The sequence below is a fragment of the Phascolarctos cinereus genome, unplaced genomic scaffold, assembly GCF_003287225.1.
Source record: "Phascolarctos cinereus isolate Bilbo 61053 unplaced genomic scaffold, phaCin_HiC Scaffold_4;HRSCAF=312, whole genome shotgun sequence".
Taxonomy (NCBI): Eukaryota; Metazoa; Chordata; class Mammalia; order Diprotodontia; family Phascolarctidae; genus Phascolarctos; species Phascolarctos cinereus.
In genome coordinates, this window is record NW_027555847.1 from 19,468,935 (window position 1) to 19,482,248 (window position 13,314).

General features: G+C 43.3%; 1 protein-coding gene across 3 annotated transcripts in view; it reads left to right on the top strand.

Annotated features, from left to right (window-relative positions):
• BMPER (BMP binding endothelial regulator) overlaps window positions 1-13,314 on the top strand; it is a 291,522-nt gene that overhangs the window by 159,950 nt on the left and 118,258 nt on the right. For all 3 annotated transcript variants that reach the window (XM_020969089.2, XM_020969086.2, XM_020969088.2), the window contains 2 exons: window positions 1,040-1,139; window positions 8,634-8,743. In XM_020969089.2, the coding sequence (XP_020824748.1) occupies window positions 1,040-1,139; window positions 8,634-8,743 (210 nt within the window). The remainder of the gene's footprint in view (window positions 1-1,039; window positions 1,140-8,633; window positions 8,744-13,314) is intronic.

Genomic DNA, 13,314 nt, shown 5'->3' on the forward strand with positions numbered 1-13,314 from the left:
ATTTGAGAGGTGTTGCAAAGGTGAAATCGACAGTTTTTGGAACCATATTGGATATGGCTGGTGAGAGAGGGTGAGGAATCCAGGATGACTTCTAGGTTGTGTGCCTGAGAGACTGGGAGGATTGTGCTGGCCTCCACAGTAATAGGGAAGGTGTTGGGGGGGAGAGGATTTCTTTGAAAAGGCGATGAAAGCCATTTTGGACATTTGAAGTATCCACAGGATGTCAGGACAGCCAGCTTTCTCCTTCCACTCCAATTCTTCTGTTTCCCCTTTTCCTAATCCTGATATTCACAGTCATACAGCAACGTCTACATGTACATTGAATTCAGATATGGAGTGAAGAAACTCTACAGGCTATACAGATCAGCTGAGATAATATTTGTGAAGCACTTAGCACAATGCTGGGCTATAGTAAGCACTTAATAAATGTTTATTCCCTTCCCTTCCGGGTGTTTAAAGTCACTAGTGTCAATGTCAAGGTTGGAAAGAGAAGGACTTGTCACATCCCTCTTTCCTTTTAAAAATCAAAGAGCTATTTCTCTTTCATCATCTCTTGATTTTGGCCTTCATCTGCATTCATTTGGTATTTTTAGGGAAAAAGATTTCACTGAGCCCACTGCTATTTGAGGGTCAGTGTGCTGTGGTGAATACAGTGTAGAATTTGGAATCAGGAAGATCTGGGTTCTAGCCCCATCACTGACACTTGGTAGCTGTGTGACTCAGTGAAAATAATTTAATTTCTCTTAGCCTCAATTAAATCCCTAGAAATTTTCCATGGAGTCATAGACTCAGTGGAGTTTCATGCTCCATTGGTGGAGTGAGGTACCACACTGGGAGTTCCCTAAAGTGACAGATGAATGAATGAATGAATCAGAGAATGATTGAATGAAAAAGCATTTATTAAAAATGCTTAACTAATCTTATATTGAACAATCTTCACTGCCAGGCACTCTGCTCTGATATGGAACTCTGTTAGAGCTGCTCGGGACTTATCTCTTGGATGTTGTTTTATTTTTAATGAAGTCTGTTTTCTTTTTAGGGAGGTCAGACACAGTGCATGAGAGAAGTCTGCCCGATTCTGTCATGTCCTGAGCACCTGAGTCAGACTCCACCAGGCCAGTGTTGCCCCCGATGTGTAGGTGAGTGACATTTCTTGTACGTTGTACATTGACCGGTAATTTACTTTGAGTTACCCTCCCAGGTAACTCCCTTCCCGTCTTCCCGTGTTCTTTACCAGCCAGTTGGCACACACAGCACATTCCCTGCTTGAGAAGCTTGGCTCCTGTCTGCCCTTGGTATTCTGTCGGGCTCAGTGAAACTGACGCAGTTCACAGTTTGAGGATCAGCTGCTTCTACGTTTCTGTGTCTTCCAGGCCCCATATTCTATTCACTGCACCACCTAGCTGCCACAATAGTTCATTATATCCATGCAATCACAAGTCTGGAGCAACTGATACTAATAGTAATGATCGTAACAACAACAGTTACTGCTAGTATTGTTATTCCCAAAGTACTTTAGGATCCAGAAAACCCAATTTATTGCTTCCCATGTGACTGTCTTAGAGTCAATTAACCTTTATGATGCTCAAGCACCTCCCTAAGAGTTAGGTATCAGTACATAATATTACTAAGTCAGAGACTTAATAGAGAGTGTCATAGTTCATTGGCAGAGAGAAGTCCCACACTGGGATCTTCTCCACTGGTGAAATCACAGATGAAATGAGTGAGAGTATAAGCCTCACGACAGCCTCAGGTATGGATAGTGTAAGAATAATATGACTCCACCAAGGCTCCGTGGCTTCCACATTGGAGATTCTAGATTGGAGAACTCTCTCCAGCATTGCAGATTATAGTTCAGTCATGATTCAGTAGAGAAGTCCCAGGGAATATGTCAAGGCTCAAGAGCTGGGACACGACTCACCCAGGACACACAGTTAGGAAGGGGCTACGGGCAAATCAGAAGCCGAGTCTTCCAGAGTCCAGGTCTGCCTCATTTCCACCACCCCATGCTGTCTTGCATGCCATATATGAGAGGGAGTGTGGAGGGCACAATTAATATCATCACCCAGAGTTTGTTGTTTTGGGCAAGATAGGACAGGAAACCAGCATGGTACATGAAGAGTTCTGAAATGGCTCTTTTGGGGGCCTGTTGTGCAAGCTATAAACAACAGGAAGGCAGTGGCGCTTATGGTGGGACCTGCAATGCTCGTGGGTCTTAAGTCACTGGAAACATTTCTCTGTTTCTTTCCCTCTCTATCTCTGTTTCTCACTCACTCTTGCTTTCTTCCTCTTTTCTTTTCTCTTCTTCCTTTATTTTCTTTCCTTTCATCTTCCCTTTCTTCCTTCTTTCTTATTCATTTTTCTTCCTTCTTTCCTCCCTTCCTTCTATCAATTCTCCTTTTCCTTTTTTCTCCGTCTCTCCCTCCTTCCTTCCTTTCCTTCCTTCCTTCCTTCCTTCCTTCCTTCCTTCCTTCCTTCCTTCCTTCCTTCCTTCCTTCCTTCCTTCCTTCCTTCCTTCCTTCCTTCCTTCCTTCTTCATTCCTCCCCCTTTCTCTCTATTGTCTCTTTCTTCCTTTCTCCTCCCCCACTCTCATGTCTGATGGCTTATGTATAATCAAGGAATAGATCAGGAACACAGAGCCTGGGCAGAACCAGAGGGGAGCCATTCAGAGCTAATTTAGGGGTTTCATTTTCTCAAGTGCTTTTCATTTTCTCAGTGTGTTTTTATAACCTTGAACCAGACCAATTAGCTCTTTGAAGCTGATATGGTTGAACCCAGAAATCTCAAAAAGTTTTCCCTGCCTTATAGTTTCTCATACGAGCAAAGGCCAGTGTGCCGAATGTGGGCATTCTGAGTGTGTATGTGTGTGCGCACATGTATGTGTGTTTATGTATCTATGTGTATGTGTGTGTTGTCATAAGATAGGCCACAAAAAGATCAGTAAGTCTCAGGAAAATCCAACAATTGTAACTGAAAGAAAAGAGGACAGTTTCTTGGGGTTAGGCTAAATCCAAAGTGGAAGTAAGTAGAAATGCCCCAGGGTAGCCCAGATATGAAGATTTGGGGCTATTCTTGAGTGTTTCTAAACAAAAATGTCCTTTTTTGTTCGGGATTTGCATAGACTGGGTATTAGGGTAAGACTGGCTGTTCTTCTGGTGATGTGTCTTGAAAGTAAAACCAACCTATCTCCAGCATCCTGAAATCTCACACCAGCTGAGTTGGTGGAGGTCTGGGCACCACTTTCCTGTTGATTTCCTTGGAACTGAACTACTTCCCATGAAGTATATGATGAATTATACTGAGTCATTTCCCTTGCTCAGCTTTCATTATTTGGAGACAGAAACCTGAGGTCAAAACCATAATCTGTCACTTCCTTTCTTTGTGGATTTAGGCAGATCATCCATCTTCTCTGAGCCTTAGTTTCCTCATCTGTAAAGTGAGGAGTTGGACCAAAGGCTCCTACAGTCTCTTCACTTCCCTGGACTTTAGTTTCCCCCTCTCTAAAGTGAAGGGTGGAATTGGAAGGCCTCTACATCGCATCCAGTTCCAGATCCTCAGATCCATCTCAAAATCAGTAGTTTAACTGTCCCAAATGCAATAAGCTGTGGAAAGTGTTCTGCAAATCTTAAAGCACGATATAAACACTAGCTCTTAATTAACGCTGTAAAATAACCTGTTTTATACCTACCTTATAGGGTGGTTGAGAGGAACAATTAAGGTCATGTATGTAAAGCCTTCTGTGAGCGTGTAGGTATGTGCTAGCAGGTATGAAAAGGAGTAATCAAGGTCATGCATGTAAAGCTCACATGTATATGAGCACATGGTATGTGCTACGAGGTGTAATAAAGAGCACTTTGCCTCATCTCTTCTTCCTCGGCCAGCGCAGAACACAGAATGAGGGGGCAAAGACAGCCCACTTTCCCAACTTAATACCACCATTTAAGAAACTAGTAGCAGCTGTGCAGAGAAAAGAAAAAGGATAACCAGAAAGCTTCAAAAGCAAAACGACCTCAAAGAAAAGGGAAAGTATGGGTTCTGGAGAAGAAGACTCAGGGTTTAAAGCCCTGCTCTGTCACCCAAGATGAGAGATAGAAAAATCTTTAGTGGGATAAAAGGATAATTAAGGAAAATTGGACAATTGATGATTTGACTGTTCACAGGCAATTAAATGAAAAATTACTGCCACATTAGGCATTTTAAAAATCTGTCAAAGTTTAGTTAATTAATGTTGAGTGCAGTGCCCAGGATCTTCTCTATTCTTTTTGTTTGTTTGTTTGTTTATTTTTAGGCATTTGGGGTTAAGTGACTTGCCCAGGGTCACACAGCTAGGAAGTATCAAGTGTTTGGTCTGAGACCAGATGTGAACTCAAGTCCTCCTGACTTCAGGGCTGGTACTCTATCCTCTGCACTCCCTAGCTGCCCCTATCTTCTCTGTTCTTTTTTTTTTTTTGTCTAGGCAATGGAGTTAAGTGACTTGCCCAGGGTCACACAGCTAGTAAGTGTTATGTGTCTGAGGCCGGATTTGAATTCAGGTCCTCCTGAATCCAAGGCCAGTTCTCTATCCACTGCACCACCTAGCTGCCCCCTATCTTCTCTATTCTTGAAGAAGGTATTCATGACATGCAAGTGGAAGATTCTGACTAAACTGGAAGCTTTTGATCTTTCTCTTTCCTTAATCACTAACCACATTTTCCAAAATATTTTTTCACCATCATCTTTAGTTCCTACCATTAGTCTGAAGTCACTGAGTATCAGTATCTGGGAAGCTCTGGTTAGACTCAGCTTTCTCTATAGCTCTGTTCTCTGTGCACGTGCATGCAGTAGTTATCTTCATGGTATTCTCTGTGGTTGTGCCCGTAATTGGCCTGCAGGGAGAAATGACATTCCTACAATGAAATTATGCTTCTTACTGCCTTTGCATGCATGATGCCAATTCGATTAAAAAAAATAACCCAACAACAACCCAAGCCTAAGATAGTATTATCGCCTTTTACCTCATTGTCAATCATTCTTCTCCATTCACTGCAGAAGGACCTAGGGCCATTTTGTATCTTACTTTGATTCATGGGCCACCTTGACCAAAGAATTCATCAATTAGTGGCCTCCCTCCTGGCACTAACCTTCCTCATACTTAGCTTGGCTGGTGCTTGTATAGCTGCAGACCAATATCAAGATTGTTCCTGAAGCCCTGATAGGTCAGACCTACTAGAGGTCATGCCTTTTGGGCATAATCTTCAAGAGCCAGCGTCACGCCCACATCCTACTGGGGTATCAGAAGGGTAAAACATATCAGGTTATTGAGCATAAACGGATCCTCAGAAGTGAAATTTGTTTTGGTAAATATTCACATTTGCTCATTACAAAAAGAGAAAAAAAACATAAAGCGAGTTGTTTTCAGTTAAAATAACTAGAAATTCAACAAATTAAAATGTTGAGACAAAGACAGAATCAGAAATCATCGAGATGAAAGGAAAAATTAATAAAATTGTAAGTATAGAGCAAATTAATAGAGGATATTTTTAAAAAGTAGTTGATAAGGCTTTCATGAATTTTATTAAAATTTATCTGGTTTTCCAAAATTAAAAGGTAGATATTGCAATATAAGGAAATCAAAGAAATGTGGGCAGATGCATATGAAATAAAGCAGAGCAAAGCAAACAGAACCAGAAGAAACACTATACCCAGTGAGTAGAACTATTTAAATATAATAGGACATGCAGAGATGATCACCCTTGACATTAATGGACGTTTCCAGCTCTGCTTGTGTTCCAGAATGCCTGGCGCCTAACCACAAGGATTGTATTAACAGGAATGTGAGGACTCTGGCTGGACCGGGGCATTTGTAATGCACCCAGGAGAGGTTAGACAGAGATCTTAAAAGAGATGAGTGTGTGCGAGGTTCAATCCAAGAGGAAAAGAGGAGAAAGCGACAGAATGAGAGGAAAAGGAAAATGACCATGGAATCAAATGACTTCCTGTGGGCTTGATCTCTTGCCTGGATGGGACTACCCAGAAAGCTTCCTCATGCTCCCAGTAGAAGCAGCGGCATAAGCATTTCCGCTTCATTTCTAAGATAAAGCAACAAATTATTGTGATGTTTCAGCGGCAGCAACTTCCAAGCAATTCCCCACAAAGACACTGTGGTGGGGAATAAGGTGCGCCTGCCTTATAGACACCGAGACCAAGCTTTATCCAACTGGCAAATTGCTAGAACGTCCCTTCACCATTTTCTAGATTGTAGTAGCGGACTGATAAACCCACGCAAAGAGTGGAGATGAGTTGTCTCCCACCCACTCCCCCCATTTATTTTATCTTATGTCGTCAGACAAATAAGCTGATAAAGGGAGCCAAGAGTAGTGGACGCACAGCCTTCTGATTCCTGGAGGTTTGGGAGGTGATAGTTCAAGGAGTGGGCATCAGACGTGTCAGCTAATCTCCTTGAGAGTAGCCTCAATGTCCTGCATTGCATCAATATTTGTTGACCAATTGGTTGTATTCTGCCCTGAGAAAATGCCCTTTATCTTACTATCATATCATATGTTGGAATGGAATTAGGAGGGTGAGTGTAAGCAGAAATGAATGAAATGCACCAATAACAATGGTAATGATAACTAATATTTGAAACAGCAATAACAGCTTTGAAATAAATTATTGTTCTATAGTAATGAAACTCAATTAAGTTCTATTAAGGAGAAAGGCATGGGACAGTTTTTAATATCTTTTAAAATCCTCTCTACACATAATTATATTGTGTTTGGTAAACTCTCTGAACACAACAGTTCATAGTTCCATTTGCTTCCACTTTTTGGTATTGTTTTATTGTCCTCATTTCTTTTATTGTCACCTTTGCATGCCTTTACTTGTTGGTGGAAAAAGGCTATGCTACTTCACTCCTTTTAGAGCCAAATTTTGTTCTACTGAGATGCAGTTCAGGCTGTAAGACCCCCTTGATCAAGGGGTATGGTTTCACCAGGAGCCTGCAAGACTATAGGATCATGGGGCAGCTAGGTGGTGCAGTGGATAGAGCACTGGCCCTGAAGTCAGAAGGACTTGAGTTCAAATCCAGCCTCAGACCAGATACTTGACACTTAACTAGCTGTGTGACCCTGGGCAAGTCACTTAACCCCAACTGCCTAAAAAAAAATGACTATAGGATCATAAAAGACCTTGAGCTTAGAAGGGTCCTTAGAGGCTACTCATCTAGCTGTCTTATTTTGCAGAGGGACTGAGGCCAAGACAGATTAAGTGACCAAGACTCATAAGCCAGAAGTAATAATGCTTTGGACAAATGAATCTTCCCTTCCATTTCTGGGAACAAATTTTATTATTCTTATTTTATGAGGGAAATGAACAAGGCACAAATATATATATATATATATCAGATATTGCCAAGATCTTAGTGCTAAAGCTTAAAACTGCCTTAAGACATGTGGGATGGTGTGTGTGTGTGTGTTTAATAGGAAGAGAGAATAGAACTGTTATTTCATAATATAGGGAGCTCTCAGGTGAGGAAATTCCCTCCACCAATGCAGGTCAATACCTTTTCTTTGGCTTCTAGTCTTAGAGAGTTGCTTGGTGCACTAATTTATCCAGGGTCACACAGCCAACATGGGTCAGAGGTAAGGCTTGATCCCAAGTCTTTTTGATTCTGAGGCTGGCTCTGTATCCTATGCCATGTTGATATATATGTACACATGTACATTATGCATACACATATATACATACTGTACGTACGTATGTATGTGTATACACATGTTTATAGATATCTACCTATAAAAAATATATAGATGTACATATGCATACACACATAAAATGTATAAACATCTATATGACCATAGATTTTGTGTTGGAAGGGACAGTAAAGGGCATCGTTTTGGAGTCAGGTGCCATGCTCTTCCACGTACCACCTGTATAATCCTGGGCAAGCCAGTTCACTCTCTGGGTCTATATTTCCTCCTATGTTAGGCTAGTGGTCTGTGGGGTCTGGCTCATAGTCTGTGATCCTAATCCGAAACCTCCAGGCCATAAACAATAACAGTAAACTCCCCCATGATTTCTGTGGGGTCTTAAGACATAGCATAAGATGGAGTCAAAGCCCCCTGGACCTTATAGATGAGGGAACAACAGTCCAGAGAGGGTAAACAACTTCCCAAAGGACATGCCAGCTACAAGTGGCAGGGCCAGGATTCAAAGCCAGACCTTGATTCCAAATCCAGAAAGCTTTTCCTCTAGCATATTGTGAAATCTTAGAGTTTTCATAGCAAGTTCATGAGTGTGGAGCCCAGAGTTGACATCCACTGTTAATCTCTGGGCATTCCCACATTAACTTTCCCATTTTAAGGGCCAACCTAATGATCTAATTATCATCTACTGCTTGATGCACTGGGCTGAGAGAATCCCAGAATCTCAGAGTTGGAAGACACCATGCAGGCCACTTAGGCTGATGTATCTGAGCCAGAATCCTCTCTACGATATTATTAACCATCCATCAGGTTAAATCAGCTAGCATTTACCATATGCCAGGCCCTGTGCTAAGCATGGTCCTGCCCTAGGGAAGATGAGTTGTTTTTGGAATGGCCAGGGGGAAACCTCTTGCCCTCTTTCTTAAGTTTGGATTCCTGCTTCTTCCCAGGTCAGAGGAAAGTATTTGACCTCCAGTTTGGAAGCTGCCTCTTCCGTAGCGATGTCTATGATAATGGTGCCTCCTTCCTCTATGACAATTGCACAGTTTGCACATGCCAGGTAAGTTGTCTCTCCTTACAGAGGATCAGAGGATCATGGGATTGTAGGTCGAAAGGACTTCAGAGACCATTTGGACTCCATCCAACCTTCTTCTATTATAAATGAAGAAGCTGAGGCCCTGGGAGGTGACTTGCTCAAGGTCACACAGGCAGTAGTAGTGATAATAATAGCTAGCATTTACATAGCCTTAGAACACCGATAAAGCACTTTACATGTATTATCTCATTTGGTCCTTGTAGCAAATGTAGCAAAGTGAAAGAAGAACCTAACCCTTTCCATTAAAAAAAAAGAGAGACATTTCCTAGTAGGATTGGAGTCTAGACTATAGAATCCATTAACATTGGAGACAAAAACAGCCTCCCAGGGCAATGAGAACAATATCTGTGCCATGAGCCAGGCAACGGGCTTGGTTTGGTAAAAAAGAAATTTGGCCCGACTTTCTCCTTGGAGGCGTCGTTCTCATCTTTTAACACAAGGATCAGATGTTTGAAATATTTCATGACACTTTATATTTTCAAGAAGCCCATGGAAGCTTGAAGCTGCCTTGCAGTGATTTGTTCTTAGGCAGAGGCGAGCTTGGTGGTCATGGACCTTTGGCATTGAGGGTCATTTCTTAGCACAAAATATGTGAGAGGCAGGTCAAGGGTGTCTGTTGTACAGTTTTTAGGGGGGATTTTGAGGGAGGAAAGACTTTGGAAGTCATTGAATCCAACCACCTACTTTAATAGATAAGGAAACTGAGGCCCTGGAGAGAAACGATGACATTTCTAGAGATGAAAGGGATCTTTGAGGCCGTGGAGTCCCATAACTTCATTTTTAAATGAGGAAAGTTAGAGCCACAGAAGTTTAATGATTTGCTCAAGGTCACACAAATAGTGAACAGCAGGGTTGGAATTTGCACTCGGATCCCATGACTCCAAATTCAGCATTTTTTCAGCTGCAACTTGCAGTAAAGTAGCCAGAGGGATAGATGCCAAGGACAGAGGGAGAGAGAGAGAGGGAGAGAGGGAGAGAGGGAGAGAGAGAAACTCACAATTATCACAAGTATAAATCAATGGCCAGAAATAAGGGCTCAAACTCTGCTGATCTCCTGGATGGACCAGGGAGGGCATTGCATCCTTCCTTCACCCTGGCCCTGAAGCCTCAGCCTCCACCCAACACTCTCTGCTTCCCCATCTCCTTTCCTGTGCTTGCATTATCATATACTAAATATACAGCGCCTTGGTGTTTACCTTGGCCTCCTTCCTGGGGATCTCTGTTTGGCTTCTCTGCCAGGAATTTCATAGATTACAGATTCTTAGGGGAATGTTGAGGCTTTGACGGCACACATCACTTTTTGATTTCCTTGGACTCCCCTCCCGCCAAGCTGCCCTGGTTCCCCATGAGCTGTGTTTGCCCTGAGATCGGTCTCTCTGGTTCCTGGGTATTCCCTGTTAATCTCCAGTTCAGAAGCATTTTCACAGACATTTTCACTGGGGCTCTTCTTTGGGAGGATCGAGTTGCATGGAGCAGGGGTCCCTGGCCTGTTGGTGGGGAAGGTGCAAAGAGAATTTATATTGAGCTGAAGTCTGTGAATCCAGGAGTGGTGGGGGCAGGTTGGGGCTTGGAAGCTCCAGGCACTTCCAGCAGAGAAGGTGGGTTAGGTAGAAATCGTTGCCCCAGCTCACTCCTTACAGCTGGAGGGTATCTCAGGGGAGGAGGGAAGCCTGGTAATGGCCTCTGTCTCTTGGTGGAAATGTAGGAAGGCTTGGGAATGGGACTGGGGGTGGGGTGAATGCACTAGACCAGCTGGGGAGCCCTGACTTGGAGGCTCCATCCAGTCTCCAGCTTTGTCTTTCCCTTCCCCGGCAGCCAGTGGAACCTGACGAAACGATTTAGAGACCAAATGTCCTTATTTTGTGGTGGCTTTGTGGTTGTCTGTGAGAAATAACATGGTGGCGGATGAGTCTGTTACTGGAATGGGGCTTAATGTCATTTAAATCATTCTTGAAGGCCTCTCCTTGAGTAATGGCTTTAACAGTAGAGCTGTGCAGACTTGGTTGACTTTCTCTCCAGCAGGCGTTTGGCAGACTGTTTTCATTTCAGGGGATGGATTGGATCCTAAGGACACAGGAACTTTGTCCTCCCCGATGGCCTGGGTCCAGTGGCTCCCCTGTCCTGCATCTGCCCCTGACCCTCCACCTACATCACGGTGGTCTCCGTGCACTTCCCACTGGACCTAACCTACTCCCGGCTTGTGGTCAGGGTATTGCTGTTGGACGGAAGCCAGCACCGCGAGTGCAGAATGAAGGCAGGAAGAGGGCCAAAGATGTGTCTCAGTCAACAGGCATTAAACACCTACTATGTACCAGGGACCGAGTCAGGCCTTGGGGGTGACAAAGACAGAATGAGACAGTTCCTGCCCTGTCAGTTCATCAGCAGACCTTGATTTATTTTTCAAAATAATTTCTATTGCTAGCTTTTGTTTTTACATCCCTCACAGTTCTTAGTGGGAGTATCGCCTCCTTCTCCCTCTCCCAGAAAACAGTGCCTTAAAAAAAATGAATCAGAGGGAGAAGAAAAGCAGTTCAGCAAGGCTAAGCAGTATTTGACAAGACACATAGCGTTCCACACACATAATTCCTCCTCAGAGCAGAGGGGAGAGCTGTTCTCTCACGTTGCTTCCTTGGGAAAAAGGTCAAAAAGCATTGATTAAGCACCTACTATGTGCCAGGCACTGTGCAAGGCACTAGGGGCACAAAAACAAGAAGTGAAATAGTCTGCCCTCAAAGAGCTTACACTCTACCAGGAGAAATAGCATACATAAGCACAGAAACAATACGAGATAATTTTGGTGGGAGAAGCACTAGTAGCTAGGGGGATCAGGAAAGGCCTCAAGTAGGAGGTGGTGCTGGAGCTGAGATCTGAAGGAAATTGGGATTTCTGAGAGGTGGAATCAAGAAGGGGGATGGCCAGGGCAAAGGCATGGAGGTGGGAAATCGAATGTGAGGAACAAGAAGCGGGCTGGCTGGATCGTAGAGTGTATGTAAGGGAACAACGAGGCGTTTATTAACATATGGTGGTACTCTGATTCAGTAACCCTACCTCCTCACTGCTCTTTGCAGAGGCCCCTCCATCTCTCCACTTTCACCGACCAACCCTCATCCTGAAATTCTCCCCATCCTCATTATGGCTGCCTGGCTTCCTTGGCTTTGTTCTAATGTCAGTTCAAATCCCACCTTCTGAAGAAGCTTTTCCCAACCCTCCCAAAGCCTGATGCTGTTCCTCTAATGATTAGCTCCAATTTATCCAAATATAACATGTCACCTCCCCCATTAGACTATAAGCTCCTTGAAGGTATGGCATTTTTAAATTTTTTTTGCTTTTTTTGGTAGCCTCAGTGTTTAGCCCAGTGCCTGGCACATCATAGGCACGTAATAATTGCTTGTCAACTGGATGACCAACCGAAAACCGGGTCATGCAGGGCTTGAAACGGCAGACAGAGGAGTTTTTATTTAATCCTCAAGGTAATAGGGAGCCATTGGAGATTGTGAAATGGAGGGTGGCGGTAACATAGTCAGATCTGAGCTTTAAGAAAATCACTCTTTTAGTTGCATGGAGGATGAATTGATTGGCTGGAGAATGGAATGGACATGGAGACCAATGGCAATGATTTAATTACATGAATATGACTATTATTAATAATTTAATAATTATTGCAATAATTCAGGCAAGAGGCAAGAAGCAAGTGTGTGAGTGAAGAGAAAAATCTGGATGAGAGATACGGGGCGAGATAGAATCAGAGATGCGGCAATTGATGGACCAGAGCCAGGCCTCCCTCCCAGTTTAAATGGGTCTATGGGGCAGGCTCAGCCCTCTCCATGCAGCTGCCAGGAGAATCACAATGCTCTTCCTGGTCTGCTGTAAGCTTCTAAAGGGCTGGCACGTGTCTCATAATGATAGCCATCATCTACAGAGAATTTCAATAGATTATCTCATTTGAGCCTCATAGTGAAGCAGGTACTCTTATTACCCCTGTTTTCCAGATAAGGAAACTGAGATGAGAGAGGTTCAATGACTTACTTAGGGTCACATAGCTATTAAGTGTCTGAAGCATGGATTGGATTGAACCCAGGTCTTCCTGACCTCAAGTCTGGCATTCTTTCTATAGCCTCCCATGTGGTCTTCACATACCTCCATCTTATGCATCTTCTTGTGCCCCTATCACAATACTTTGTATAAGAGTAGATTCTCATTAAATATTTGTTTAGGGCAAAGGTGAGTGACTATGGCCGTGAACATTACTTACATGGTCACACCAAGCTAATATCTCTGTTAATTTTGCAGAATGACTTTTTCCCGCATTCCTTTTTTATGAAACAAGGGATGGCTTGCTGGATAAGGAATAGAGGAGGGAGATATTTGGAAATGAAAGTGATGTGAGAACAAAAACTATCGAATTTAGAAACACAAAAAATTGTGCATACAAATGGAAGTCCAATAGAGTTAGTATTTAAGAAGCACTCCAGAGGAGGGCAATTCTGAAGGCAGAGGTGGGGCATGTGGTGGGGGCCGGGGAGGGGGAAGGGGTG